This window comes from Schistocerca piceifrons, chromosome 6, assembly GCF_021461385.2.
Source record: "Schistocerca piceifrons isolate TAMUIC-IGC-003096 chromosome 6, iqSchPice1.1, whole genome shotgun sequence".
Classification (NCBI taxonomy): domain Eukaryota; kingdom Metazoa; phylum Arthropoda; class Insecta; order Orthoptera; family Acrididae; genus Schistocerca; species Schistocerca piceifrons.
In genome coordinates, this window is record NC_060143.1 from 358984108 (window position 1) to 359011832 (window position 27725).

Here is a 27725-nt window from a genome sequence, read left to right on the forward strand (position 1 = left end):
ATGCACTAGTTTAAAATCTTTGATTCCAAAAATTTTGCCGCTACACGTCTTTGCATCTGATGATGGGGTAACAACTGAAAACCAGTTTGTAAAAGAAAATTATAAATATTGTAGAATAGTACACCACTGTCACGCGTTTTCATTCGCAGTATATAAATATTTCATCAGAAACTGGTAGAACTGTCAATCAGCACAATTATTTTGCTTAATTAATATTATTTTCAGTTTGATAAAGTCTTTTTTCCCTTGTATTATGTAGGAGACTGTTTCAAATTCCAATCTAGATTTATATTTCTTAAACCAAGCAAGGAGTGGCATGGTTCAGTTAATGAAACTATGGCCAGTTCAATTTCCCATTGTTGTTTGCTTTGTGCTTTGTCACTAATGACCTCATCATCTGTGGGATTGTATAACATATTTTCCATTTATTCTGTGTCCCATAAATCATGGTGTTTATGCATAGGTTGCTGCAGAAAGTGAGCATTCTCTTGTTACTTGTAAATAACTGTAGACGGTGCTGAATATTGGCAAAATGGAAAGGAAATATTTTGCTGAGACATGCAGTATATCAGGTCAAAGAGTTAACTAACGCTGTTCAAAAGAATTTATGGGAACGTGCATCAACACCCAGTACATTACATCCATTTTTATACAGGGAGTACTTGTGGTGCATGGCTTGAAATCTTTACTTTCAACATAGACAATCTATTATTGACTGTGTTATGCATTAAATTGTCAGACAAGTCCTCAGAGGGAAGTGAGTACTAGCATCTCCTTAATTTTCTAGTGAGATGGCAGTTGTCATTTGTGGATGTTGTATTCAACCAAGCACTTGTAAAGTAACACCTTAATGCCATGTAGATTGCAAGTCAGTCTGTTTGATCCTAAAAGGCTGGACTTTCAGTCATGTTGTTGCAGATGCCAACGCCTCTCCATGTGTCATCCATAGGTTGTGGACACACTAAGTGTGACAAGTCAGTATACAAGGTGAGTTGGACAAGGTTGTTGATTCCACACAAAGACCGATATCTGTACAGCTTCGTGTTATAGCATCATATGTCTACCACCAAAGCACTGCAATATGATCTCAAAAAGGCCACTGGAGCTGCTGTATGAGGTCAGAGTGCAATGAACAGGTTACAAGAAAGGATCTTACAGCCCAGATGTCCTGTTCGAGTACCACGCTTGACACGACAGCATCTCACAGCTCATCTTCAGTTCTGCAATTCCAATGTCAACTAGCAACTTTGTCACTGGTGAAAAGTGTTATTCACAGATCTGTCCATCAATTTTCAAAGTTCTGTGATGTGGGGAGGCTTCAGTGTTGACAGCCGTACTGATCTTGTGATTGTTTGTGGCTGCCTTACCACCAGGCAATACATCAACAGATCCTGTTGGACCATGTGGTGGTGGCCCTGAATTACCTTTAATGCCAGGGCCCAAGTGACAGGCATCAGCAGGGATGTTTCTCGAAGCCTGGACATTGAAGGAACAGTATGGGCGGCAGTGAGTCCCAACCTAAACGCTATTATGCATTTGTGAGACATGCTTGACAAATGTGTTCACAGTCATCCTGTTCCTTCTCAGACTCTCCAAGAACTCTCATGGGCTCTCATTGAAGATGGGAACAGATACCACGGATGACCTCTTTAGACATATACAGAGCGTGCCATGTAGGTATCAGGCAGTAACAAATGCTCAAGGGAGGCATAAATATTATTAAAGCTCTTGAAGTCCAATGTAAAGCACCTAGAATGACAGGATGTGTGATTGTTTTCACCTGGTTTTTGACACCTCTCAGACATTTCAGTTCTTTTTTACATGTAATGATGTTTTGTTGTGAACTTAATTTTTGAAAGATAAATGTATAATTTGGTAATGTACCTAGTCCTCAATTATTGCTCAGTACAGGGTGGCAGATGCCAAAAATCATGTATTCCTAATTCTTTTGAGCACTGTATTTATGTTTTCTCAATTAGTAAGTGGTCAGTTTTAAAATAGCTCACACAACCTATTGTTTTACATGAAGTACTGTAGTCAGCTGCTTCTTTTTTCTCATCTAAGAAAGTTATCACTTGTAGTACAGCTTTCTGTTAATGACTGATTAACTCACTTGTATAGAATGTAAGTTTTCAGTGTGCTGAAAAATATTGTTAGCATTTCACTAATTTGATAGGCTATCAAAACATGAATTTCTCTATGTGTAATAAGCAGGGCCAAAACCTGGACCACCACGCAATGTGACAGTGACGGAAGTAGGCAATGGTTTTCTTATAACATGGCAAGCACCTTTAGAAAGGGCCCATCTTGTACAGTACTATACTATTAAGTACCGCACAGATGCAGCTTGGAAAACCTTAAACAAAGGTCAGATTCGTCCAGAGGAAACTTCTTACCTTGGTGAGTAGCAGTCATAATCATTCTCTATAATGATTTTTTCCTGAATGCTATACTTTTATATTTTGTCACTTAAAAGCAAAATGCAGACACTGTGCTCAAAAAAGTAAAACATTCTAAGAGTAAGGTAAAAATGATATGGTACATTATTAAAAAAGACACAAACAAAAATTGTGATCCAAATGAAATTGACCCCACAGAAAGTAGCCCTGGCAGAAATGGTGACACTTTCAAATGAGTCGGCATCAAATTCAGTGACTACATCCATACAGTGGTAGCAAATGCTGCATCAATTATTAAAGAACTTGAGCAGACATGGCATACACCATCAGAAGAGCAAAACAAGAAAAAGTATCCTGTTGATGTACTTTATGACCTAACCAAAGTCTTTGATTGTGTTGATCATGAAATCCTGTTTGGCAAACTAAAGTTTTATGTCATTAAATCCCTCCCTCTCAGGGATGAAGTCTTACTGTCATAACAAAAAGCAGAAGGACCCGCTGACAGACTGTGTCACAGGTTTGAAAGGGGAGAACATAACATGTGGAGTCTGACAAGGATTGATACTAGGTGCACTCTTATTCTTAAACCACATAAATGATCTTTCAAAGAATTGTTCAAAAACAGTGTGTTTGTTGATGATACAATTAATGGTCCAAAAACAACTTGTAGACAAAGCCAAGATGACAGCTGAACAGGTCCCAAAAGTGGTTGACGGCTAACACTTTGTTTGAATTCCACAAAGACTCATATTATGCAATTTCAAATATGCAAAACTGACCTGTAAGCATCAGAAGTAAACATTAATGGTCATGCACTAAACAAAACTCCTTGCGTAATATTCTTTGGTATCCACTTAGATAATTAGTTAAAATGAAGTCAGCACTTCAATAAATAAAAATGACGAAGCTCATTTCAGCATGTTTTGCCCTTAGTAGCAGCTCTCATTTTGTTGGCCATAAGACAAGAATATTGGCCTGTTTTGCATATTTTCACTCATTTTGTTACGGAATTATCATCTGGAATAATTTGCATAAGTAAGTACAGTTATGTACTCTGTTGCAAAATTATTCAGTTAACTGCCAAATAACATACTGCAAGATACTGGGAATCCCAAACAGTTCAAAACCAAGTTAAAAACATTTTCATCATCCATTCTTTCTAAAAATTATCTGAATATCTGGATTCAAGGTCTGAAAATTCCGTAGGAGGGCAACAGCCTGAAGCCTTTTGACCGTAACCTGTACAGCTTCCAACTGTTTATGGACCGTGACCAATTTCTCCTGCACCCGCACACAACAGGTGCAGCATATGTCTGTTTTTAATCAGTGTTTATCTACACTACAAAGAGTATAACACCAACCTAAACAATCACTTTACACACTGTAAGTACCACTGCTGCACTACTAATTTTTACAACTCCCAAAATTTAGCTCATACAATACAAATGCACTAATATTTACACAAAAACTTAGAATAAGTTTGTAAACAGTAGTACAATTTGCTTTGAAGAAGCATATGAGAACCAGATCAAAGCTAAATCCTGCGTATAAACAGAAACTTCTTACCAAGCTGTGTTCACTGGACTCCCTTACCCTAGAGACATTGCTAGAGAAATTAAAATGTTATGGCATTAAATGCTTTTCTCTTGCATAGATGTAGTTGTAGCTTCACTACAGGAAACAGAATGTCACATTAACAAATGATATGTCAGGAATGAGGTTAAACACTGAATGATGAGCCACTAAATTATTCAGTCCCTGTAGGTCAGTGTTTCACCCATTCCTGTAGTGAAGACATTGAATGACTCTTCAAAAACTATGGTTTTTGCTGATGTTATTAGTGTATTGATAAAGGACTGAAACACTTTCTTGTCAGATACCGCCAAGACAATAATGGAACAGGCTTACAACTGTTTCATAGCAAATGCTGTAACTCTTGATCTTATGAAGACTCATATTATACAGTTCCAAACAATTCAAAAGCATTTACAGTAACCAGAAGACTAGATCAATGGCCGTAAGGTGGATGAGGCTTAGTATATGAAATTTCTTTGCATCTTAACAAGTAATAATCTGACATGACACCAGCATGTGGATAAGTTAAAAAAAAATTTTGATCTACAGATGCGATTGCTGCCATACTTTTATTCTTTCACTCAGTTCTGTCCTATGGTATAACAATATAGGACATGACACTGAGAGCAAAACATAATTTATTCTGCAGATATGTACATTAAGATTCTTGAACAAAGTTGTTAACTTAACAGCTTGTAAAAGCCTCTTGGGGGACCTATCAGTTCTTACCCTTATGTGTTGTCTGTATACAAACTCCATCATGACACTGGTAGTTAGTAATTAGGAACTGTACAATTGATAGTCATATTCTAGAAGGACTTTTTTTCCAGAATGGAGTTTTATATTCTAGTAGAACCTCTGTAACAGGTTACTGACAGACATTGGGCTGGATGCTGATAATCCCAAGATATCCAGAAACAAAGAAAAAGAATACTACATTAGTCAATCCTATAATTTATCCAAATAATTGGACTCTGGGATGTAAATTCTGCATAATCTCTAAATGAGAATTTTTTGGTGATTCATTTATTCTTTCACACACAATAGTCAATGGATCCAGTGTGAAGGAGTGGGTTATAAATTAGCTGATAGAGGGCTACATTCCAATTGCTTCTGTATGCTAGTCTCTTTAAAGAGATACTCTACTTACACCCACATTAACTATGACTAAAGTTTCTTTAAAAAAGCTGTAACTTAACATTATAATTGTTAGTTGGGAAACATTTGGAAAGAAATTTTGCTTTCCTAATTACACCACTTAATTGTTGTTTGCTTACCATTTAAACTTGACATTTATATAAGTATATGGCTCATCATCATTTTAATCACATGTAGCTGCTTTCCCCAACACAGCCATGACTGACAAAAAAGAATTTTCAATTCTACCTCTCTCTGAGAGGTGCTACCATTGCTTAATGATTCAAATTTCTCTTTTTTAGTAACTGAGATATTCCATTCCATTAATGAATATTAACCATATTTTTAAAAATAATTTTTGATTTTCATTTTGTATTTCTGCAGTATCTTCTGTTATCAAATATTTAAACAGAAAGATTCATCTTTTAAATTATATTCATTTTGAAATTTAGATGACAGATTTGATAGAGGGCCTCAAAATTAGTTGTTTTACTGACGACCAATGTTCATTTCAAAGCACAACTACAACAATCCTCCTCCTGTTTTGGCAAGAGACACTAGAACTTGCCATTTGCTTTTACATGGCACTTTTAAAATTTTCCGAGACAAATCACTATGACAACTGTAAGAAAAATGACCTTTCTAATTGTCAGTATTTGCACTTCCTCAAATCTACATTTTTCTGTACATTTATGTTTCTTCTAGCGTGGCCCATTTTGCATGTATGTTACTTCTTACAACATATGGTTTATTCCTACTTTCAGTTAAGAACTTGGTTGGTGGACGAACATATCACTTCAGAGTCCTGGCCAATTCATTCCGTAGCTATGAGAGTAGTGATGAAGTCAAGTACCCTGTGCCTGCTCGTGTAAAACACAAGGCAATCACAGCAGGTGTTGTTGGAGGGATACTGTTCTTCATTGTTGCAATCATATTGTCAGTATGTGCTGTTAAAATATGCAACAAGAGGAAGCGTCGGAAACAAGAAAAGGGTGAGCAGAAAAGAAATAAGATCTTATTTATTTTTCTTTCAAAACATTATTATTCAACAGACTTCTAAGCTAAATATAATAAAATAGCTCATCAAACATTGATTCAGTAAAATTTAGATAATAAAGAAGTAGATGTAGAAACTGTTTCTATGCTTTGTTTTATTTGAGTAACTGTAGTCTCATACTACTGTATAACATTCTTATGATAAATCTGTAGATTTATTTCTTTATACTCCGCAAAGTAAGATGAACATTTTACAGTTATTGTTCTTGAGAATTTCTTGAGCTACATTTTTTCTAATATATTTTTGTCATTATCTTGTAAACTTATTTTGCATCACCCTCACATGACACTATGCAATCACATCTTTCATTCCCCATGGCTATGAAGATGAAAACAGTGACTCTACAGATTTTAGACAAGAACACTCTGGAATAAAAACTGAGTTTAGGAATTATCTTGGATATGCAATATAAGAATACTTTATAGGTATTGGATGTCTTTATCATGAGAGCAGTACAGGAATAACTCAGATGTCCTGGAATTTTAAAATTCAGCCATACACAATCAGAATAATTCTTAATATTTCCTGATATTTATATTTATGGAAGCCTGGTACCACCATAGCTTCCAGAATTCAGAAATATTAAGGTAATTGTAAATAATTAATACTGCAAATTTTTCATAGTTTATGATTTTGTGTATATTTTTAGTTCCGCTGTCTTAAAAAGAAAACTTATGTCATTAGTTTAGACAAGAAGTCCTCTAGGGGATCTGTGACCATTTTTGCCACTAATAAATTATTCATCTTTGTCGCCAAAATAGTTCTTTTATTACTCACTCGATATAGTACATTTTGGTATCACCATCATCAGATCTGTGGTACAAAATATAATGTAAGACATGATGGCGAACAGCTTTCTGTAGAATGATGCTGTACAATTATGCAGTACGTTGAGTACATACATTAAGTGGTACACTACATCTAGTCAGTTTTAAACATTCCCCCTTAACATCATGTCCAAACTCACTCTACACAAGGTGTATCAATTTGTATGTCTACATCTATACGCGTCCTGTAAAATGTACTGCATTATTTAAATGCTGTAGAATATGTAACAGTGACTTACACAGTATTTGAAATAAGCTTTCGCTTGTCACAGACATTTTTTGTTCTGGCATTGATGATGCCTTTAATGACACCTTCGGGCAAAAATTGTTTACTTTGTAACATACTGTATGGCATGAGCCAATTTGAGCGCTAATATTGATGGAGAATGTTTACAGTTGACTAGATACTATGTATCAGTTCGGGTATGTAACTCAGCTTATTGCATCATTTTACAGAAAACTGTTCTATACCTTGTCTTAATTTTATTCTGTACCACAGATGTGATGATGGTGATAGTGATATGCATCATAAGGAGTGCAAAATAAAAGAAATATTTTGGTGTCAAAGAACTCATGAATCATTCCATCATCAACCTGATATTGTTGTTACCTGTAGCTTAATAATATATGCATTGGCCCCTACTCTGATTGCTACTGACTGTTCTTACATTGTCAGAACCGTAATGTAGTAGAGACAAGGACTACTACTGACAGTACATGTGAGTGAATTAGTTTGAAACACATCTCAGTATACTACAGAATGCTCTTTTAAGCTTGATAATATAATCCAATGGTTTAGGGATAGTGTCTTTGACTAATAATCAAAACATTCTGTGCCCCGGGTTTGATCCCCACCACTGCTTAAATTTGAAATAAAAACCAACAGCAGTGTCAGCTGAAGGCTTCTGGTAGAAGGAGTAAGCCTTGTTTGGCAAGCAGTCTATCAAAGAGGGTGAAGGAGTGGACAGAGGTTCAGAGCAACCTCTTTCCCTTGCCATGGGAAGTTGCCTTTAAACGGCAGGATAATCAGCAATGATCAACAGCATAACAGCATGGGGGTGCAGAAGGAAATGGAAACCACTGCATTAAAGACACGTAATGTGTATCCACAGGACATGTGGCTTATGATCGAAAAATGTGTTATGATTATCTTTCCCTTGGCAAAAGATTCCAAATTAGCCTCCTGCAGTAGCCACCAGAAAGATCGCGGGAGGCACACATCGGCACGGCGCGTCACGGACGGTAGTTGCCGCAAGTAGAGTCCCATCCACCAGAGGGCACGCGAGAATTCGGACGCGACCTCTGCCGGCATAACAACAACAGCAACAACTCCGGCAGCACGGGCCATGCCCAGTCAGTTAACATCGGGCATGCCTAGGACACAGTCTCGGTCTACACCAAGTGAAGTGCGACGTAAACGTGAACAGTGTTACTACACCTCCCTTATGGGTTTCTGGGAGGAGACTGATAAGGGGGAGGTAACCATGAGAAAAAGGTTTAATAAACCTTTTTAATAATCAAATAATTGTGGGCTAGGTGTGCCAGCAAAACGGTCAGAAGATTGTTGATTCAAAAATAAAAACTAAGAAAAAATAAATATTTTTAGTCATAAACCGTATAACACAAGCTCTTTGTTGGCTTTACTGTGTTTATAGTACACTGTTAATCTTTCCTGGGAGAATGGCCCCTTGTTTCTATAATTGTAAATGCAGTCTCCTATGTTGTACTTTTTTATTACTATTTTTGTTTGGTTGATGTTAAAAAATAATATAAATGGCAAGAGGAAGACAACTATTTGTTCCGAATGGTGATGTTGATTACCACTCAGGTACTCAAAACAATGGCAAATACTGTAACTGAGCACTCATACTCTTGTACTTGATCTTAGGTATTTGAAAAGTGATTGTTGTAACTGAGCTGTCAAACTTGTGTTTTTTGGTCAATCTCCCCCTCCCCCTCCCTATCCCCATCTTGCCTCCACCTCTCTCTTCCTCTCTCTTGCTTATACACTTACTTATGTTACACAATCAGGCCCAAGAGGATCACATGATCTACAAGTTTCCACTTCCACAGGATTGTATTTCCTGCTTTCTGCTGCCATTCACCTTCTAAGATAATCTGCAGAAAGTCAACATGGATTCCGTCTCTCTACATTTTCTTTGGTCTTTCTTGTTGTTTTCTTCCATGGGGAGTAAAATCCATGAATTTCACAGGGCATCAACATTTATCCATCCAAGCAACATGACCTGCACAGATAAGCCATTTAGTTCTTCTCAAGCCTGCAATATTTGGTCTGTTGTAGATATCGTCCAGCTCACAATTATGCTGGACTCTCCAGTTCCAAGTGATGTCATACTATGTAGGACCATAGATCTTCCTCAAGACTTTCTGCTTGAAGATTATTTACCTCTTTTTTCTGGACACTCCAAGTTTCGTAACCACACAGCCCTATGGGTTGGCTCTATCTTTTGTGCAACTGAGTTTGAAATTCCCTGAGGGACTGTGCAATTTAAAAAGATGACTTAGACTGAAGTATTATTGGTTTGTGGCTTGGAACCTCGCTTTGATTTCTGGCTCGCACAATGCATCTCTGTAAAGATCACCTCCACATATTTAAAATTATGAATCCTTTTGTACATTAGGCTTTTGACTATCAGTGGTTCTCTATTGAACAGGATGAGTCCTGATCATCACCAGATACTCAGTCCTCAATTCATTCACAAAGAGACCAATTTAGCTTACTGCTGTTTCCATGCTGTCACTCATCCACATCAGTTCTTCCTTAGATCTGGATAATGGAGCTAATAATCAGCAAATGGGAGATGAGAGATTTTTCTCACCTCCTGCCTCAGTACCTTCAAAGTTCTTGTGGAAAGCTTCCCTCTTTATCTTAACCAGTGCCAGGTTGAACAGTGTTGATGACACACTGTCTCATTGTCACAGCCCTGTGACTGTGTTAAAGCTTTCCATGTCTTAGCTCCCAAGCTTTACTTTGCCTTTAGACCCAGTGAAACAAACTCTAACTTTGCCTTCTTAAAACACACATGAAGGACTTTACCATATTCCTACATCTTCTCAGTGAGTTTTCACAATACACAGATGTCCACAGTCGAATGGACCTTTCTGAATCCAACCTGATTTTCACCGATCATTTTTTCTGCAAATAGTTGGATTCTATCCAGTATACAGGAGGACAAGATCCTATATATAGCAGATGTTTAGGAGGATGCTTCCTCTGTATTTGGTGCTGTCTATTTTTCACCTTTCTACATCTACATCTGTACTCCACAAGCCGCCTGATGGTGTAGGGGGTATAGGGCAGATGACTGCTGTCTTCCAATCTTCTGGGATCTCCTCCACAATCCAAATCCTCTTGATCAGGTGGCCATCAAGCTTGAATGACTTTCTCCTGGCTTCCAGCTTCTCCTTGAATTTTGATCTTCAGCTTCATTATCTGATTCCTTATTTCCTACAGGATAGGTGGTGGATAATCTAAATTCTCAATCTCAGGAGGCTGAAATTCAAACGTATCTTTATGTTCATGACAGTTGAGGAGCTCTATTAAGTGTCGTTTCCATCTCATAGCAATGTTGAACTCATTGGTGAGTGTCGTTCCATAATTGTCCTTGATGAACTTTTGCTGGCTTCTTAAAGAAGTTAACTTCATAGTAGATGGTGCATCTTTTGAACTACTATTCCTGAAGAATCTTATTGAGTCTTCTCTAATATTCCTTGAATGTACATTCTCTCTGGCCTCCTGAGCATTGCTCATGTAGTTCTCCGCACTTCTTCAAACTGTGATTTGCCTCGTGCAAAATCTGAGCCTCTCAGCCACTTCTCCTTGAATTCTGTTCTTTTCACTACTTCCTTAATGCATTCATCACCAAACCAAATCTTCTTGCCCCTTTGTTTACATATTTTTGTTTATTACCTGTCCATTGGATTATATTCATTACAGTACAGTGGACTTTTATGATATCTGTTTAGTGACTGATAGTCAATACACCACTGTAAAAAAAAAGGGGGGGGGGGGATAAAGGGAATAGACCCTTGGATGCTATTGAAAAACTTGTTTTTCCATCTTGAAAAATATTCTTGAAACTACACAAGTGCTCTCTTCTTTATACATGACTCTAATTATCATTGCCCTTTTTCATAGTGCATAGTTTCCTCTTCTCTTTGCAGAAACTTCCCCTTCTCTTTATCTTTGCTCCTGTTCAAATAATTTGGCACTTTTTATCGAAAAAAACATTATGAAGATACTAGATTTCTACTCACCCTGAAGATGACACATTGATTTGCAGACAGGCGCAACAAAAAGACTGTTACTCATTGAGCTTTTAGCCAAAATCTTCTTTGGAAAAAAAAACACATGCACATTCATACAAGCAGGCACATCTCACGCCCACATGATCACTTTCTCCAGCCACTGCGGTCAGAATGCAACTGTTGCGTTGAATGAAAGCGGGACTTTAGAATGAAGTGGAGAAGGATGAAGAATAGCAGTGAACAGGTGCATGCTGTGCCACAGGGTGGTCCAAATTGCTCGTGGTCACAGTTTGGCAGTGGCCATTCATCTTACTGGACAGCTGGTTATTAGTTATATCTGTGTTGTCACCGCCAGACACCACACTTGCTAGGTGGTAGCCTTTAAATAGGCCGCGGTCTGTTAGTATACGTCGTATCCGCGTGTCGCCACTATCAGTGATTGCAGACCGAGTGCCACCACACAGCAAGTCTAGAGAGACTTCCTAGCACTCGCCCCAGTTGTACAGCCGACTTTGCTAGCGATGGTTCACTGCCTACTTACGTTCTCATTTGCCGAGACAATAGTTTAGCATAGCCTTCAGCTGCGTCATTTGCTACGGCCTAGCAAGGCGCCATATTCAGTTACTATTGATATTGTGAATCATGTGCCGTCAAGAGCGACATTCATCATTAATGGATTAAAGTTAAATATTCCACCAGCTATGTCCGTTTTTTCTAAATTCTAATTTCCTTGTCCTGTTCCAGACCTCACGCCAGCTTGCGTGAGCTAAAACGCGTGCATTTTGGCCTCCTCTAGTAACACGGTGTTGGCTCTCCTGCCAACCACAACAATATCGATATAAAAAGCTTTGCAATGTTTGGAGCAGAGCTGGTATATGGCATGGCTGCTTTCACTGATGGCCTGGCCTCTGATGGGGGGGGGGGAGAAGCCTATGACAGGGGTGTACTGGGAGGTGCTGAGTGGGTGGATTGGGCAAGTGTTGCACCTTTGTCTTCCACAGGGATATGATCCCTGTGGCAAGGGTTTAGGATTGGAAGTATCATAGTGATGGGCTAGGGCATTGTGGAGGTTTGGTGGACTTCAGAACACTACGGAAGGTTAGGAAGGATCGTGGATAGGATGTATCTCGTATCAGTGCATAGTGATAGATAACCATAACCCTGATGAAGGATGTGGGTACTGCCACATGTATTTTGGGAACTGCAGTTTCTAATAGCCACTGTTGCAACTTGTGAAGATGGAAATCTGTCACTCATATTCCTGGAGATTGGTGCCATATTTACCCCTCGGTTCCTTATGAGTGCATAAGAAGACTGGTCTCCTGGGAATTCTAGGAGTGACACACTAACAAGCATAAGACTCCACCCTCCCAGGGAATCCCTAAAAATTGTCTGTAGCTCTAATGACCAGTCTTGATTCCATGGTCGATTCCCCGCCTTCCAGCTCCATTGTGGTTTCATGTCACTGCTTGTTTTCTCACCAATTATGCTGATAAGGCATTAATAGCTAGTTTTCATCTCTCCAGTGCTTAGCTCTGTATTAATGTGTCTCTATAACCAGTTCTGGTGTTTAACAATGTGGTTAATTTACCCCCTAGAGATGTTGTTGCCTTAGGTCTCTAGCTGTGTTCATTCATATTCATTCCTCACAATGCTACAACAACACTGAACAAGACATCAATTTTTGGCCTCATACACTGATGAGCCAAAATAAACCTGCTTATTAGCATGGTCGTCTACCATTGCAATCCAAAACAGCAGCAGTTCTTCATGGCATCAATTCAATAAGTTCTTGGTACATTTTTGGAGGTATTTGGCACCAGATGTCTACAGACAGGTCACAAAATTCCTGTAAATTAATGGCTATTGATTTGCGGACACAAAGCCGGCACACGATAACATTCCACATGCTCTCCTTTTGGTTCAGATCAGGCAAATTTAGTAGCCAAGACACCAATATAAATTTACTGTCATGCTCGTCAAACTACTGTGGGATGATTCTGACCATGTGATACAAACAGTTATTCCACTGGGAGATGCCATCGCTGTTGGGGCATACACCAAGCATGAAGGGATGTAGGTGGTCCACAACAATAGTCACATAGTCCACAGCTGACTTCGTGACTTTGATTATTACCATCAGATGTGGCTCATGGTTTCCATGCTGTTTAAGGTTGCGAAATTTAGTGATCAGAGGTAACCTAGACCTCGGGCTATGCTACAAATCTGGCTATCGCCACAACCAAAATTTCAGGAGGGGGTGGGGTCAATATCAGACTCTAGCCAAGCGTTTACATACAGTATCTTCTTTCCATATCATAATCAACTCCCAAATAACATCAAAAACTAACTCTAACATAAAATATATAGGAAGCTAATTTATCCCCCAAACATTATGTTTCCTGACCGTTTACCCCAACAAATCATACTAAAAGACACATTTTCTAAGAATCTTTAAAGTTTTCTGTGCTCAAATAGCAGCATTTTGAGTTCGTGTGATGGAACAGTGATGTTTTCACAATGTCACAGATATTGTGCTGTGACTGGATGACATGAACAACCGTAGCAACTGCCATGGAAATTAGCACACTGTATTTGCCATATTTATTCTTGTGTATTACAAAAATATGCATTTAAAGTGGTTTAGAACACCCAACCACTCAGCTGCTTTGCACATTGCTCTGTTAAATTTGTGTACCTCCTTACCTGGATTTACACTATTTTGATTCTTGATTCAAGTTTACATTGGGTCTGGACTAACAAAATTCCTTCACTTTCTTCCTAATCATCATTTTGTATTGTTTTCAAACTCATGGTATGCTGCTGTCATTAGCAAGAAAGTAAAACTGACTAAACTCATGCATAATACACTCCCAAAAAGAAACTTAATAATAATGCACATTACACACAATCAGCTAGCGAGGAAACTAAAGTGACTCGTAGTATTTTGGGCAGAAGTATATTTCGTATGCCTTTTTTCCATAATAATTCGTGGAACCTGCTAGGTGGTGATACTTACATCACCATACTCTAGTGGACTCTGTTGAGAGATTTGCAAACTAATAGATAGAATAGAAACAAAAAACACTCTAAAAAAACTATCAAAACAATAATACTAAACATCAATTAATGACAAATCACAGCATAATAAAGATATAGAGAGACAGGGATTCAATAGCTAAATTTCAGCAATTTTGTTCGTTCTCTTTTGATGTAAGCAATGGAACAGAAACATTGTGTCAGGCTGAAACACCAGAGCCTTCTAAACACCCATAAGAGCTGTACTCTGAGGAAGCCACACCCCCAAGCCTCTGCCATGCTGAGCTAAGTGCCATTTGTAGGTGCAGCATGAAGACTAGCTACTACCTGTTCGAAAAACATTGTGTGATATCACATATCAGTAGTTTTGAAAACATTGACCAGCATTATTTAAATCCATGTCGTAAATATGCAAAATGCCTTCTGATAATTTAAATTCTGTAATATTTTATTGAGAAATTTATTTTACTATATATTTTGGAGTGGCTCCGCATCAGAGCCTTTAATTACGAGCCGCGCCTGGTTACTACAGATCCCATGGAAGTGCAGGTAAATGTCCCCCAGAGTGTAATACTGCCCCCACTGAACTACAACTGTGTCACAGAACTTGTTTCCAGTAGCCATTTATGTGGATGACAGTGTATCCAGAAATGACCATCAATCTATTGTAATATGATTCATCCAACCAGGCAACACGTTTCAATTGATCCACTATTCAATCTTGATAATCCTGTGCCTGAAATCAAAATTGATAGTCTTGATGGTACAGTATGGGAACACACAGGGGTTGGTTGCTGTGGAGCCCCATGTTTAACAATGTGCATTGAATGATAGTCAGCTACAAAATACTTGTACCTGCACCAGCATTTTACTCTGTTGTCAAATCTGCCATAGATCACTTCCTATCCTATTTTATCAAGTGGGCACACTTCCACTTCCACAACCCATGATGAGGTGCGCGTAACTACCACTATATCACTTACTCATTGTTTCACCATCCTTCTGCCACTTTCCATAGATGACAGTTGCACACAGTGGCTGACCAGCTTTGATGTTTCCAAGGCACTCGATCCCTTAGGCCAGGCCATAGCTATCAGCTGTTTATATAGTCACTTATGTTACTGGGTTGTCACATTTGCAGCCCATATGATTTACTCATTTGTATACTTTCCTTATCATATAACATGGTTGAAATGCCATCAGGCAGCATTCTTATATTTGACAATATTTTGGCTTGCAATGTATCTGTTACATTTGATAACAAAGTATTCTGTTGTTCATTCTGGAACATCCTCACAGGTACGTATTGTCCTCTTACAAAGTCTGCAAAGATATGTTGCATTAGTAGTGATGACGAAACATCATGAAATCCATTATGTACTTCACAAACACGTACATTCCATATACACATGGTGAAATCATTCTTTCTTCCCAGTTATGATCCCATTTCAGAAACGTCCATCTCTCTCATTCTGTCGTGTATCATTCATTATGTATATATATATAGTGTGTGTGTGTGTGTGTGTGTGTGTGTGTGTGTGTGTGTGTGTGTGTGTGTGTGTGTGTGTGTGCATACAGCACATGTAGAAGCTTACATATAAAATTAGTGTGTGACAGTTACAATAATCATCTCTTTTTAAAAGTGTCGATCTGATTTTTAACACTTCCTCTATGACATCAGCTTGTCTTGCCTCTTACCATTCTTAGTTCCATTAAGAATTTCCAGCTATCATGTTTATAAATATTAGATTATTTTTAATTTTTCATCAAGAACTTACCTCATCCATGTCCATACATAAAAGAAAGACTTTATTTATTCAATTTGTAACTGTGTAAACTGCTTGTTAGTGTCCATATGAATACACACCTGTGGTCTTCAATTTTGATTCAAACAGGCCTGCGATACTGGATTAGTCAGACTGGGAAAGTGAGTATACTGTATTCATTGAGCACTCTGTTTTTCAGTGCTGTATATGGTGTGCTGTTCTTGCTGTTGACTGTCTCAGTATTATGCCACAGTTACCTATTCTGTATGTGTGACACTATTTGTTAAGTATCACTTTTAGCTTCCCATCACATTTTACATATTTATCAGCTTCTCACAGAAATGTTCTATAGACCCACAAACTGCACATGCTTTGTTTATTGAGTGTGACTGTTTCTAACAGTTTGGCTGAAGCAGATACAGACTTTAATGTAAAACAAATCTTTAAAACATATTGCACCTAAAACTTTTACTGTGTATTTACCACACAGTAATACCAAATGTGAAATGCTGTAAATGAGCTTGTAAAATTTGTGTTGTGTCTTGTTGAAGCAGTAAAAATTGTTGTACTTAACTGCATATTCTATTACAAGAAATAAGAAACAAAAGTGAAGATAAGACTGTTGTGTTAATTGGGTGCTTAAAGCAGTTTCTACTGTGCTTTACAGTGCAAAAAGCCCAATTTTCAGACGATTTGCAATTTTTATTGCACCTCTATTACTTTTAAACATCTTTTAAAAGTACTCTTGTGTTTGAATTTTTTTATCTATCATATTTCAGAATTAAAAATTGTTTGTGTTTGTAGCATACAACATGGTCGCTTGCCGAGTTACCGATGCAAGAAATGGTGGCCAGCCACCAGGGGCCGGTCAAGTGCCTTTGAAAAAGTGAGTGTCTTGCCTTTAACCCCATTTTAAGAAAACTGTAAATTTTTAGAATATGTGTTTTTACAACCACTTCTCAAATTCGGATGAATGTTGTTATTTATGCTATGTCTAAACCCATATAGAAAAGATTGGTAGACTTGTTATTGAATGATATACTTAGAAAAGAGAACAAAAACTGAAAACAGGGTGTTAATGCAGCTCTGTTTGTATGAAGTACAATATTTCATAAAGGTAAATTATGAACTTAGCTGATCTTGTACTGTGTTCAGTTACATCAGATAGTATGTGGAGAGATTTTGTATATCGTTGTAAGTGGTTTTTATTTTCTTGCAAATGAACACATTTAATTTTGAACATTAATTGCTATTATGTGACAGTATATGGATTAATGAGTATTTCTTTTGGTCATATATTTTAGCTTTAATGATTGTAGACCATTGAAGGTAAATTCCAGTTACTTAAGAATGATGATTTTATATTGTGTGATCAAAATAAAACTAGCTCAGAAAAGGTTTCAAAAGTCTACAAAAAAAATAAAGCGAACCACACTGATTATTGGTAAAAGTGCTGGAAATGGCCACCATTGATAATTAATGAATGCTGTACTCTCTAAAATTGCATTGTCATGAAATGCCAAAAAGTCCTAATAGAATGATGAGTTATACAGAATTTTACCTAAAAGAGAACTAGAGTCGTATGGCTCACTCAGATAGCCAATATGAGCTAATTTTGCTATGGCAAGGGAAACTAGAGAATGATACTTTGTTTTCCCAATGTATTAAATGCTTTTCTCTACAAACTTGATTTGTCAATATTTTTTTCAATAATGGGAAGTCAGGATAAGTCTTCATCGGAGGCACTATCTGGTGTGAAGCAACTGTCTTTATTTGTCTTTAATCATGCATTGTTATAGGTGAGAATGACTTGGAATCAGGAGGTTCACTGAGGCATATGAAATTAACTGAGAAGAAAAAGAAACAAATAATAGAAAATGACTTGCAACTTACCTGAATAACACAAAAAATACAGAACCTTTCAAATAACATTAGATTACTTTTTTTTTCTTTTTCCCTTATGCACATGTTGTGATGCATTTTGGGACCTGGTTTGCTACCATAGTTCCACCAAACAATAGTTTTCATTACTTTATCTTTTCCTATGCAGTAAAAGGACTTGCAGAACCTATCACATTATCATATTTTCAATATTCTTCTCAGTGGCAAATGTGTTGAGACAGATCATAATACAGAATGGATTGTGTGAATCTGACTGAACAATCAGAGTTGTCAGCTTATCACTGATGCCAACTGAAATTTGCAAATTAGTGTTGACTAGTAATTATTCTTAAATAATCTGATTTTACAATTGTAATCATTTTAATCATTTCACAAATTACTGTAGATTTATATCTACATGTAACTTGTGTCATTTTTTTTCTCCAGCCCCCCCCTTACACACACACACACACACACACACACACACACACACACACACACACACACACCTCTCTGTTCACTGTCTATCTATCTGATCTGTCTTTGTAGGAGGTCAGGAGTTGGGCGAGTTTGCTCTGGGTGGAGAATACATTTTTATTGTAGTTTAGGGCCAGGTTCAGTAAAGTATTGTAGAAACAGAGACTTTATTTTTACTGAGAGCTCTTTCAGCAGGAAAATGTAATGGTTTTAAAAGTAAAGGCAAAGAAGGAATTTACAGTCAGTGGAAGTGAAAGTCACAGGACATTCAGGATCCTCAGAGACATTACATATATGTGAGAGAAGGTTGGGGTAAAAACGAATGAAACAAAACATTTTATTCTTGGGAAATAGAACAGTCCTTTGATCATGATCTTACAGAATAGATTCTTGTTTGTCATCACAAACCTTTTGACACACTACCCTGTATTTGGTAATGATTTGAGCTCGTAAAGGAAAACTTCAGTATTCTACTTTCAGGGATGTTGCGTCTTATTAATAGTATTGTGTCTCTTGTGAAATAGCGAAAAAAATCATATAATAATTACTCCATAGTTCACTTATGTGAGTTTTAGCTATTGCCAATATGGTAGTTGGACTGAATAATAATCCTTGGTTTTGTTTACTTTCTTAAATTGTTGTTCCAATAAATTTTTAGTGAAGCTATAATCTCACTGAGACAATATATATTGAGGGAATTTTACAGCAGGGGACCAGGTTGCCATGTTTTCTATTCCACTTATAAAATGTGATAATTCACAGAAAAAATTTCATAAGTTTTCTTTAATAATCTTGGTACAAGGATAAATATCATATTACATTGGTAATAGTTACCATCAGAACTTACTAATATCTAAAGATGGGGCAATGGAGTGTATATGAATGGTAGATTTGAGACTGTATGTATGCTCAGTTCTTTTATAATTAACAGTTTTATGTAACTAAGGAATTATAAAATCATCTTGAAGGCTGTGGCTTAGCTTTTTTTGGGCATCGTCATATCTCTTTCTGTTATACATATATTAGAAAACTATACAGTTCATAGTTCTCCTTGCTCTAATCTATTTTATTTACACATATTAAATAGTTTCAACAAAATGATGTTGCTGTTCATTAATAACCAATAGTTTTCTTTATTAAGGCTTTTGTGGAGGCATTAGCTCTCTAATGATAAACCACGAACTGACAGACCATTACCATAATTACTATTTCAGTCACAGATCAAATTAGTTATTGATTATAGCTGTTGTTGTGATAGACGTGCAATTGGTTTCTTATCCAAAGTCTTAGCTTGTAGTTGGATAGAGACTGATTGTTCTTTATTTCTCCCTTATGTAGGAATGTTGATTCAGAAACATATCGGGACAACAAGCACGAGCCCGCTTAATTAAACCAAAGACTCTGAAACTGGACAAGATTCATATAGAGAGAACAGTAAGATACCTTACATGTCCTATTTTAACTTTCTTTTGGCACTGCAACTGTTTAAGATGGCAGAAAGAATTGTAGAGCATGCGCAGTTTTCTTATGTTTTCTGCAAGGGTTAGTACAGGGCCCAGGACACAAGTTTTAAAGCAGAGCAATGTGAATGTCTGCATAACTATGGCAGTGATGTTGTGAGTTTATTGTCCCACAATTTATGTTATTCTGTGTATCAGCTATCCAAAACATTTCCAAAGATGGCAGATAGAGAGTGTCAAGTAATTGATTTATCATAGTTAAACATTGATCATTACTGGAAATGAGCACATACAGCCAGCACAGAGAGCATACTAAAAATATTGAAAAGTTTTCTTGTTTGAATCTAGTTACAGATACATGTCATGTAGTCATATGGTACTTCCCATTTGCACGCCACATGCACAGTCGTTATGAAAACTGATGTAAATTGTGAAAATGAGAGATGAACTGTAGGTTTTGTTATTTTGTCTTATGTTTCTATGTTATGCAATAAACACTTATTAATTACTATGGCATTAGAAAGAAAAATTGCAAAGAAACTGAAACTCATTATCTATCTAGGTAAGGAAGGCAGCCAGAGCCGTGGAACAGATATGTGCTGCGGAAAACTTTCAAATAAATTTGATTAGGATACAGAATGCAAAATGCATAGTCACCCCTTAAAAATCGCATTCCTTGCCTGAGAAGTATGACATCTATACATATAGCTACATCACAATGCCCTACAGCCAAATTTAAAATGAAGCTATTACCATTGGAAGAACAAAGAAGAAAATTAATATTGCAATCCCATGTTCAGCACTAAAAAATAAACTGTTGTATTCCTTTAACAGATCAAGTATGAGTTAACATAAATTTATCAGAAAATTCTGAGAAAAAGTATAGTATGTGCACTGCAAACTGTGAAATAAACAATCAGGGCAAGCCACGATAGTGAAAATAGGGCTTGGCTGAGAAATAGTTTAATAACTGCACTGCAAACTATGAAATAAAGAAGCAGGGCAAGTCTGATGCTAGTGGAAATAGGACTCGGTTGGTCAGACAGAAGAATTAGGAAAGAATCTCAGACTTTAAGACCAGAGATTGATCATTTGAAACTTAACATGAAATTAGATTTGGAGGAAGCATAAAACTTTGTGAATGAGTTGCACAACAATATTAGCTATAAATGGTACTCTGTATTCCAATAAGCTGAAGATATTTTCTGCATCACATATTTTGCAATTAATTAGTAAAATTTCAGTTTCACTTTTAAAATCTAAGTACACCAAAGTGTTTAAACATAGTTGAAGTTTATTAGGTACCATTATTTTCTGTGTTTTTAAGAGACAAAATTTCAACCAGTCAGCTGTAGAACCAACAATTTATTTATTAATTAAATTTGCTTTACTGAGTGCAGGCACAGGGTCCTATGTAGTAGCCCACATGATTACTTTGGTTAAGAATTTCATTTCTTTTGAGAGATTGGACATAATTGTTGAGAGAATGATGTACATAGTGTATTTTAAAGGGAAAGAAACGTGCCCTGTACACTAACATTTATTTTAAAAATATAATTTAGATGCCTTGATATACAATGATGACTAAAAAGTATCAGAAATTGTATCAAGAAATAATCCGCAGCAAGTTTTGTACTTCAAATGAGAAACATTCAACAGATTTGGGGAAGATGATCAGTATGAAACGTTGCATAGAAATCCGATAATGGAACCTAATGTGCTCAAGCCTAATCTTTAACTGACGATGAACCATTTAAATATCTTTCAACAGGTCTTGCTCAAAGTAATTTCAGTTTCAAATAGAAAAGTAGTTTAATATAAAAAGTAAATACCATACCTTTTCATACACAAAGTATTAACTGAAGAGAAATTGCAGTGAAAAAGTAATGTGTATCACCCTTTAATTGTTATTTCATATTTACTATAATTATAAAGGCTAGAAAAAGATGCTCATAAATATGCACTTTTCATTGTGATAAATCCAGTAATCACCATCAAACAGAAAAAGTTTTGAAAATGATGCTTGCTCTCTTAAAAACATTGTGGAAGATAGAGTTAATTGCTATAGATGACGATAATGTACAAAAGAAACTTTAAACTTGTGTTCAGGTTAGAGTACTGTACATTTACATCTTCAAGGGGTCTTGCTTGTAGGAAATGCTCATTTCCCTTCTAAGGAATGTGTACCATAGCCTGCTGTTTGAATAACACTGAAAAAATGATTATTAACATCAATGCAATATGTATCATTTAATACACAATGCAGCATTTTCATGAAGGCTGCATTAAAGTCCATTGTCTGCTATGTGGAGATAACTATCACCATTGAGATTCTGTGAAATTCAGTTATTTGCTTTACATTATGAATATAAAAAAATTTTTTTTTGTTATTTCAAGCAAAGAATTTCTTTTTTAACACAGTAAGTAAACTCCCCATATATATAACTTTTTTTGTGAGTGCTAATTGTTGCCAGAAATTTCCTTACATACACTGTTCTCAAGTGCAGTCATCTTGTTACAATATTTCTCTGCAAAATTTTAATTCCTCTGCTTTTGGTATTCAAAATATAAAAATGTAAAATTTAATTAATTGGAGTCTATTGTCTTTTAGTTGTTGAAGCTTTGAGAACTGTATTGGATGGTCTCACTGATACTTCTCCATATATTTATCAAACACCTGCTCATACTCTACAGTGATCAGCCAGAGCATTATGGCCACCAACCTACTATCGATCCAAACCCATCCAGGTGATAGCAGTGTCACCTGGTGAGGAATGACTGCTAGTTGGACACATGCAAGGTGCATGTAGTATCAGTGAGTGTGCTGTCCATGTGTAGAGTGAGGAAGGTGCATGGTCGGTCTGAGTTTGACCGAGGGCAGATTGTGATGGCCCAGAGGCTCAGCTTGAGCATTTTGGAAACATCACTACTTGTTGGGTGTTTGAGGAGTGTTGTGGTGAGGGTTTCAACATGTGGCAATATCAAGGTGAAACTATGTCCGGACATCTTGGGGTTGAGTTGCCACCTCTCGCTACAGATGTCAGACATTGTAGGCTGGGCAGATTGGTAAAACAGGACAAGCAGTTAACTGTGGCGGAACTAATGCCAGTTTTTAATGCTGGTCAGGATACAAGTGTGCCTGAACACAAAGTACACCGAACACTCCTAATAATGGCCCTCCACTGCTGACAACCTGTGCATTAACATCATGACATCAGCAACCTTGACTGAAATGGGCCCATGACCCCTTGCATTGGATGCTGGCACAATGGCAGAGCATTGCATGATCTGATGAATCCTGATACCTTCTTCATCATGCTAATGGGAGGGCGCGAATCATCATCGTCTAGCTCCTTGACACCTGTACTGCAGGAAGGAGACAAGCTGGCACCATCTCCATTATGCTCTGGGAGACATTCATGGGGACATCTGTGAGTCCAGTGGAGCTCTTGTAAGCCACCATGACAGGACAGCCGAGAAGAATTGTACACTGGTTGCAGATCACATACCCACCCTCGTGTTTCCCAACAGCAGTGGCATTTTTCGACAAGATAATGTGCCATATCACAAAGCCAGGAATGTGATGGAGTGGTTCCAGGAACACAGTGGCGAGTTCCAATTGATGTGCTGCCCCCCCCCCCCCCTCCTTTCCCCCCTCCACCCTGTCCTCCAACTCACGAGATCAGAACCCAATTGAACACATCTTGGATGTGATTGAACATGGGATCAGAGCTCACCTGCACCATCTTCCTGGAAGTTATGGGAATTAGGTGTCTTGCGTGTGCAGATGTGATGCTAACTCCTTCCAGGGACCAACCAAGAGCTGTTTGCTTCCATGCCACAATGTGTTGACACTGTTTTCCATGACAAAGGTGATGTAGTAGCTATTAAGTAGGGGATCATAATGTCCTGGCTGATCAGTGTATAGTTCCTAACATTAAGGATAGACTAAAAACCTGAAGGTCTTCATTAGCACTTCTAGTTCTACATTGTGAGAGAGCATTTTGAAAGAGCCTGCCCTCATTGTAAAACCAATAATTTTACTTGCTGGAACACTAGAGGTAACATCAGCAATGAATGCGATCTGTCTCTGTCAGTGCCAAATTCACATCAACAACACAAGACAATGCAACAGAAGAAAGAAGAAGTTAATTATTTTGTCCCTTCAGATTCAACATATCACTCAGCAGATGGTTTTTGTCATCTTTTAACAGTCTATCTAGATGCTGATGCTATATTATATTGCCTGAACATGCAGTTTTGCCATAGCAACTTCTACTGTGTTCCCACTAACTATCTTCGACATCTCCAGAAGGTGATAAGCAATCACTCAAAACATTACAAAGTTTCCGGAATACCATTTGTCACAACATTTGTCAGAAAAAAACACATACAGTTATTATATTAAGTTATAATTATGATTGTTTATCATTATCATTAGTACACCCGCCAGAATAAATAGAGAGGAAAACCACTAACAAGTCCAGATGGTGCACCTTGAATGCTCTGAGTAGTAAAAACAGTGCAACAAAATGCAGGCAACCTAATGGATGCAGTACATGATGAGAATAAGTGAAGTTTTATAGGTTAATGAGGCAACTGATAACATGAGTATGAAGGAACTTACCCAACTCTAATGTCTTAACATGCATCATCCTCATCTCCTTAAAATTTAATATTCTTTCTTCATTCTACTGAATTAGGGAAAAGGAATGTTTAGAAGAAATGCAAACAAAGAATGCAAATAGTGTGCCACCATAACACATACACTGATATTGTTACCACAATCTTTCACCATGACTTTCATGAATTGCTCTTCATAAGCAAACTCTAATGGGAAATATTTGATATTTGAAAGTTGTACCTTTTTTCCAGTTCCTACCATTGCTTCATCTCTAACTAAATCACAAACCAGAGTTACATCTACAGTAATCTTATTGTACATGGTTTCGTATTCAATTCCTTCCTATCACTCAGGAAGTTACATATACAACAAAAACTTGTCACTTCATCTAACTATGTTTCATTTTATAATGTCTTGTATTTACCAATTTTAAATGATCTTAGTCCTCTTTGAATGTACTGTTTTCCTAAAACAATCAAATATTTTCAGTATTTTGATGAGGTCCCAAGTTGTAAATATTCACAAAGCATTTGAGAAGTCAATCATGTATATGATCCACATTTCATAGCATTTGCTAATGTGGAGAAATTTAATTGACTAGGTGAGGCCACAACATTGGGATCACAAATTTACTTCAATCTTTGTACACCTTTTAGTAGGCCATTAAAACAACATAATGTGCAAGTAGTAAGGTGCACTACTCTGGCAATTCTGAGAAAATCACAAGAGAAGTTTTATGTTTCTATTATGTAATTATGTATCTGTGTATAAGTACTGATTGTTAGAGTTCATGGTGGTCATGTGGTTAATGTTGGAGTTTTGCAAGACAAACATGTATGAGGCAATGGCTCAGCTCCTGCTCAGACTTAATCTTTAATCTATTTTTTTTTAATCACTTGTCATATTATTTAATTTATATGACATTTGAGAGGTAATATAATTAAAAAACCTCATGTATTTGCATGAAGTTTTAGTGAATTTCATGTTATTTGACTAATTGCTGTTTTTAATTAAATTTAATTATTAGACAAACATAGTTCGAGTCTCGGTCGGGCACACAGTTTTAATCTGCCAGGAAGTTTCATATTTATAACTGTCAACAAGTAAATGAAGAAATGCATAGAGATTTCCTGAAAATGTATGCCTGTTTTCCTGAAAATGAATGCCTGTCGTGGTTTGTGAAATCCCTTATACATGCAGTCTGGTAGGGTACCCAGAACTACTTTTCACCTTGAGACTTTGAGCTGCAGACACAGAGGCAGGCCCCATTTACCAGTTAACCTGTGTAGTGGTGAGATGATGTTAATGTAGAAAGCTCAAGTAGTGTAAATGCAAGTTTTTTTTTTAATATCACAGAATTTACACTTGTACTACAAAAATTAAGGATTGTGCGGGAGTCAAATCATCGCCTCATATACATTTGTCTTATTAAGCTTGAATGCTAACCACTTGACCACCATAAACTCAGACAGCCGGCACCTACTCACAGATACATTAGTTACATAATAGATACGTAAAACTTCACTTGTGATATCCTCGGAACTGCCGAAGTAGTGCATGTTACTACTTGCACATTATGTTGTTTTAATGGCCTACTAAAGGTGTACAAAGTTTGAAGTAAATCCGTTATCTCAATTCCTTGTCCCCCACCCCCTCCCACATCCTTGTGTGTGTCACAGATTAGAAAAAAGAAACATGCCAAAATGTTTAATTATATTATCTTATCAAAACTCAGTGGAATGTTCATAATTTTGTCCATGTAACAAAATTGCATCTCTCTCTCTATTCGTTTAGTCAGTTCCGACTCTTCGTGACCCCATGAACCAAATCACGCCACTTTTTCCTGTCTTGCACTTTCTCCCGTAGACCTTCCAGGTTGGAACACATTGCTTCTGTGATGCCATCGATCCATCTCATCCTCTGACGTCCTCTTCTTCTAGTTCCTTCAATCTTCCCCAGCATTAATGTTTTTTCCAGCGAGGCATGCCTTCGCATTGTGTGTCCAAAGTAGGTCAGATTTTGTTTTAAGATTAGACCTTCCAGGGAGAAATCTGGTTTCATTTGCTCCAATATTGATCTGTTGGTTCTCTTTGCAGTCCATGGAACTCTAAGAAGTTTCCTCCAACACCACAATTCGAAGGAGTCAATTCTTCGCCGTTCAGCCTTTCTAATGGTCCAGGTCTCACATCCATACATCACAACTGGAAAGACCATAGCCCTCACAATACGGATCTTTGTTGCTAGTGTTATATCTCTGGACCTTATAACCTTGTCAAGGTTTGACATCGCCTGTCTACCGAGCAACAGGCGTCTCCGGATTTCATGGCTGCAGTTACCGTCAGCAGAGATCTGGGAACCGAGATAACTGAATGTGGTCACTACCTCCATGGTTTCTCCTGCTATATCCCACAAATTGGTAGGTGTAGTTGCCATAATTTCCCTTTTCTTCACATTCAGCATAAGACCAGCCTTTTCACTTTCGTCTTTCACCTTCAGTAAGAGTGTTCTCAATTCTTCTCCACTTTCTGCCAACAGGATCGTATCATCCGCGTACCTGAGGTTGTTTACATTTATTCCAGCTATTTTAGTTCCTGTTTCTCCTTCATCTAGCCTCGCATTCCTCATGACATGTTCTGCATACAGATTGAATAAGTATGGTGACAGTATGCAGCCTTGTCAGACCCCTTTCTGAATCTTTATCCATTTCATTGTTCCATACATAGTTCTCACCGTGGCTTCTTGGTCAAGGTATAAACTCCGTATCAGATGAATGAGGTGATCTGGTACACCCATGTTTTTCAGTACGTTCCATAATTTGTTGTGATCAACGCAGTCAAAGGCTTTGGCATAGTCAATAAAGCAGAGGTACACATCTTTCTGGAATTCTCTCGCTTTTTCCATAATCCACCGAATGTTAGCAATTTGATCTCTAGTTCCTCTTCCTTTCCTAAATCCAGCTTGTTCTTCTGGCAGCTCTCGATTTACATATTGGCGAAGTCTATTTTGTAAGATTTTCAACATAACTTTGCTAGCTTGTGAAATAAGTGCGATTGTTCGGTAATCTGAGCATTCTTTAGAACTTTTCTTCTTTGGAATTGGGATGAATACTGATCTTTTCCAGTCTTCTGGCCACTGCTGCGTGATCCATATTTTTTGACATATTGAGTGCAGCACTTTCACTGCATCCTTTCCAGTGACTTTAAACAATTCTGCT

General features: G+C 37.3%; 1 protein-coding gene across 1 annotated transcript in view; it reads left to right on the plus strand.

Annotated features, from left to right (window-relative positions):
• The window catches only part of LOC124802602 (protein turtle-like), an 888421-nt gene that overhangs the window by 840649 nt on the left and 20047 nt on the right, over positions 1-27725 (plus strand). The window contains exons 15-17 of the mRNA XM_047263481.1: positions 2215-2400; positions 5876-6103; positions 16874-16955. Of these exons, the coding sequence (XP_047119437.1) occupies positions 2215-2400; positions 5876-6103; positions 16874-16955 (496 nt within the window). The remainder of the gene's footprint in view (positions 1-2214; positions 2401-5875; positions 6104-16873; positions 16956-27725) is intronic.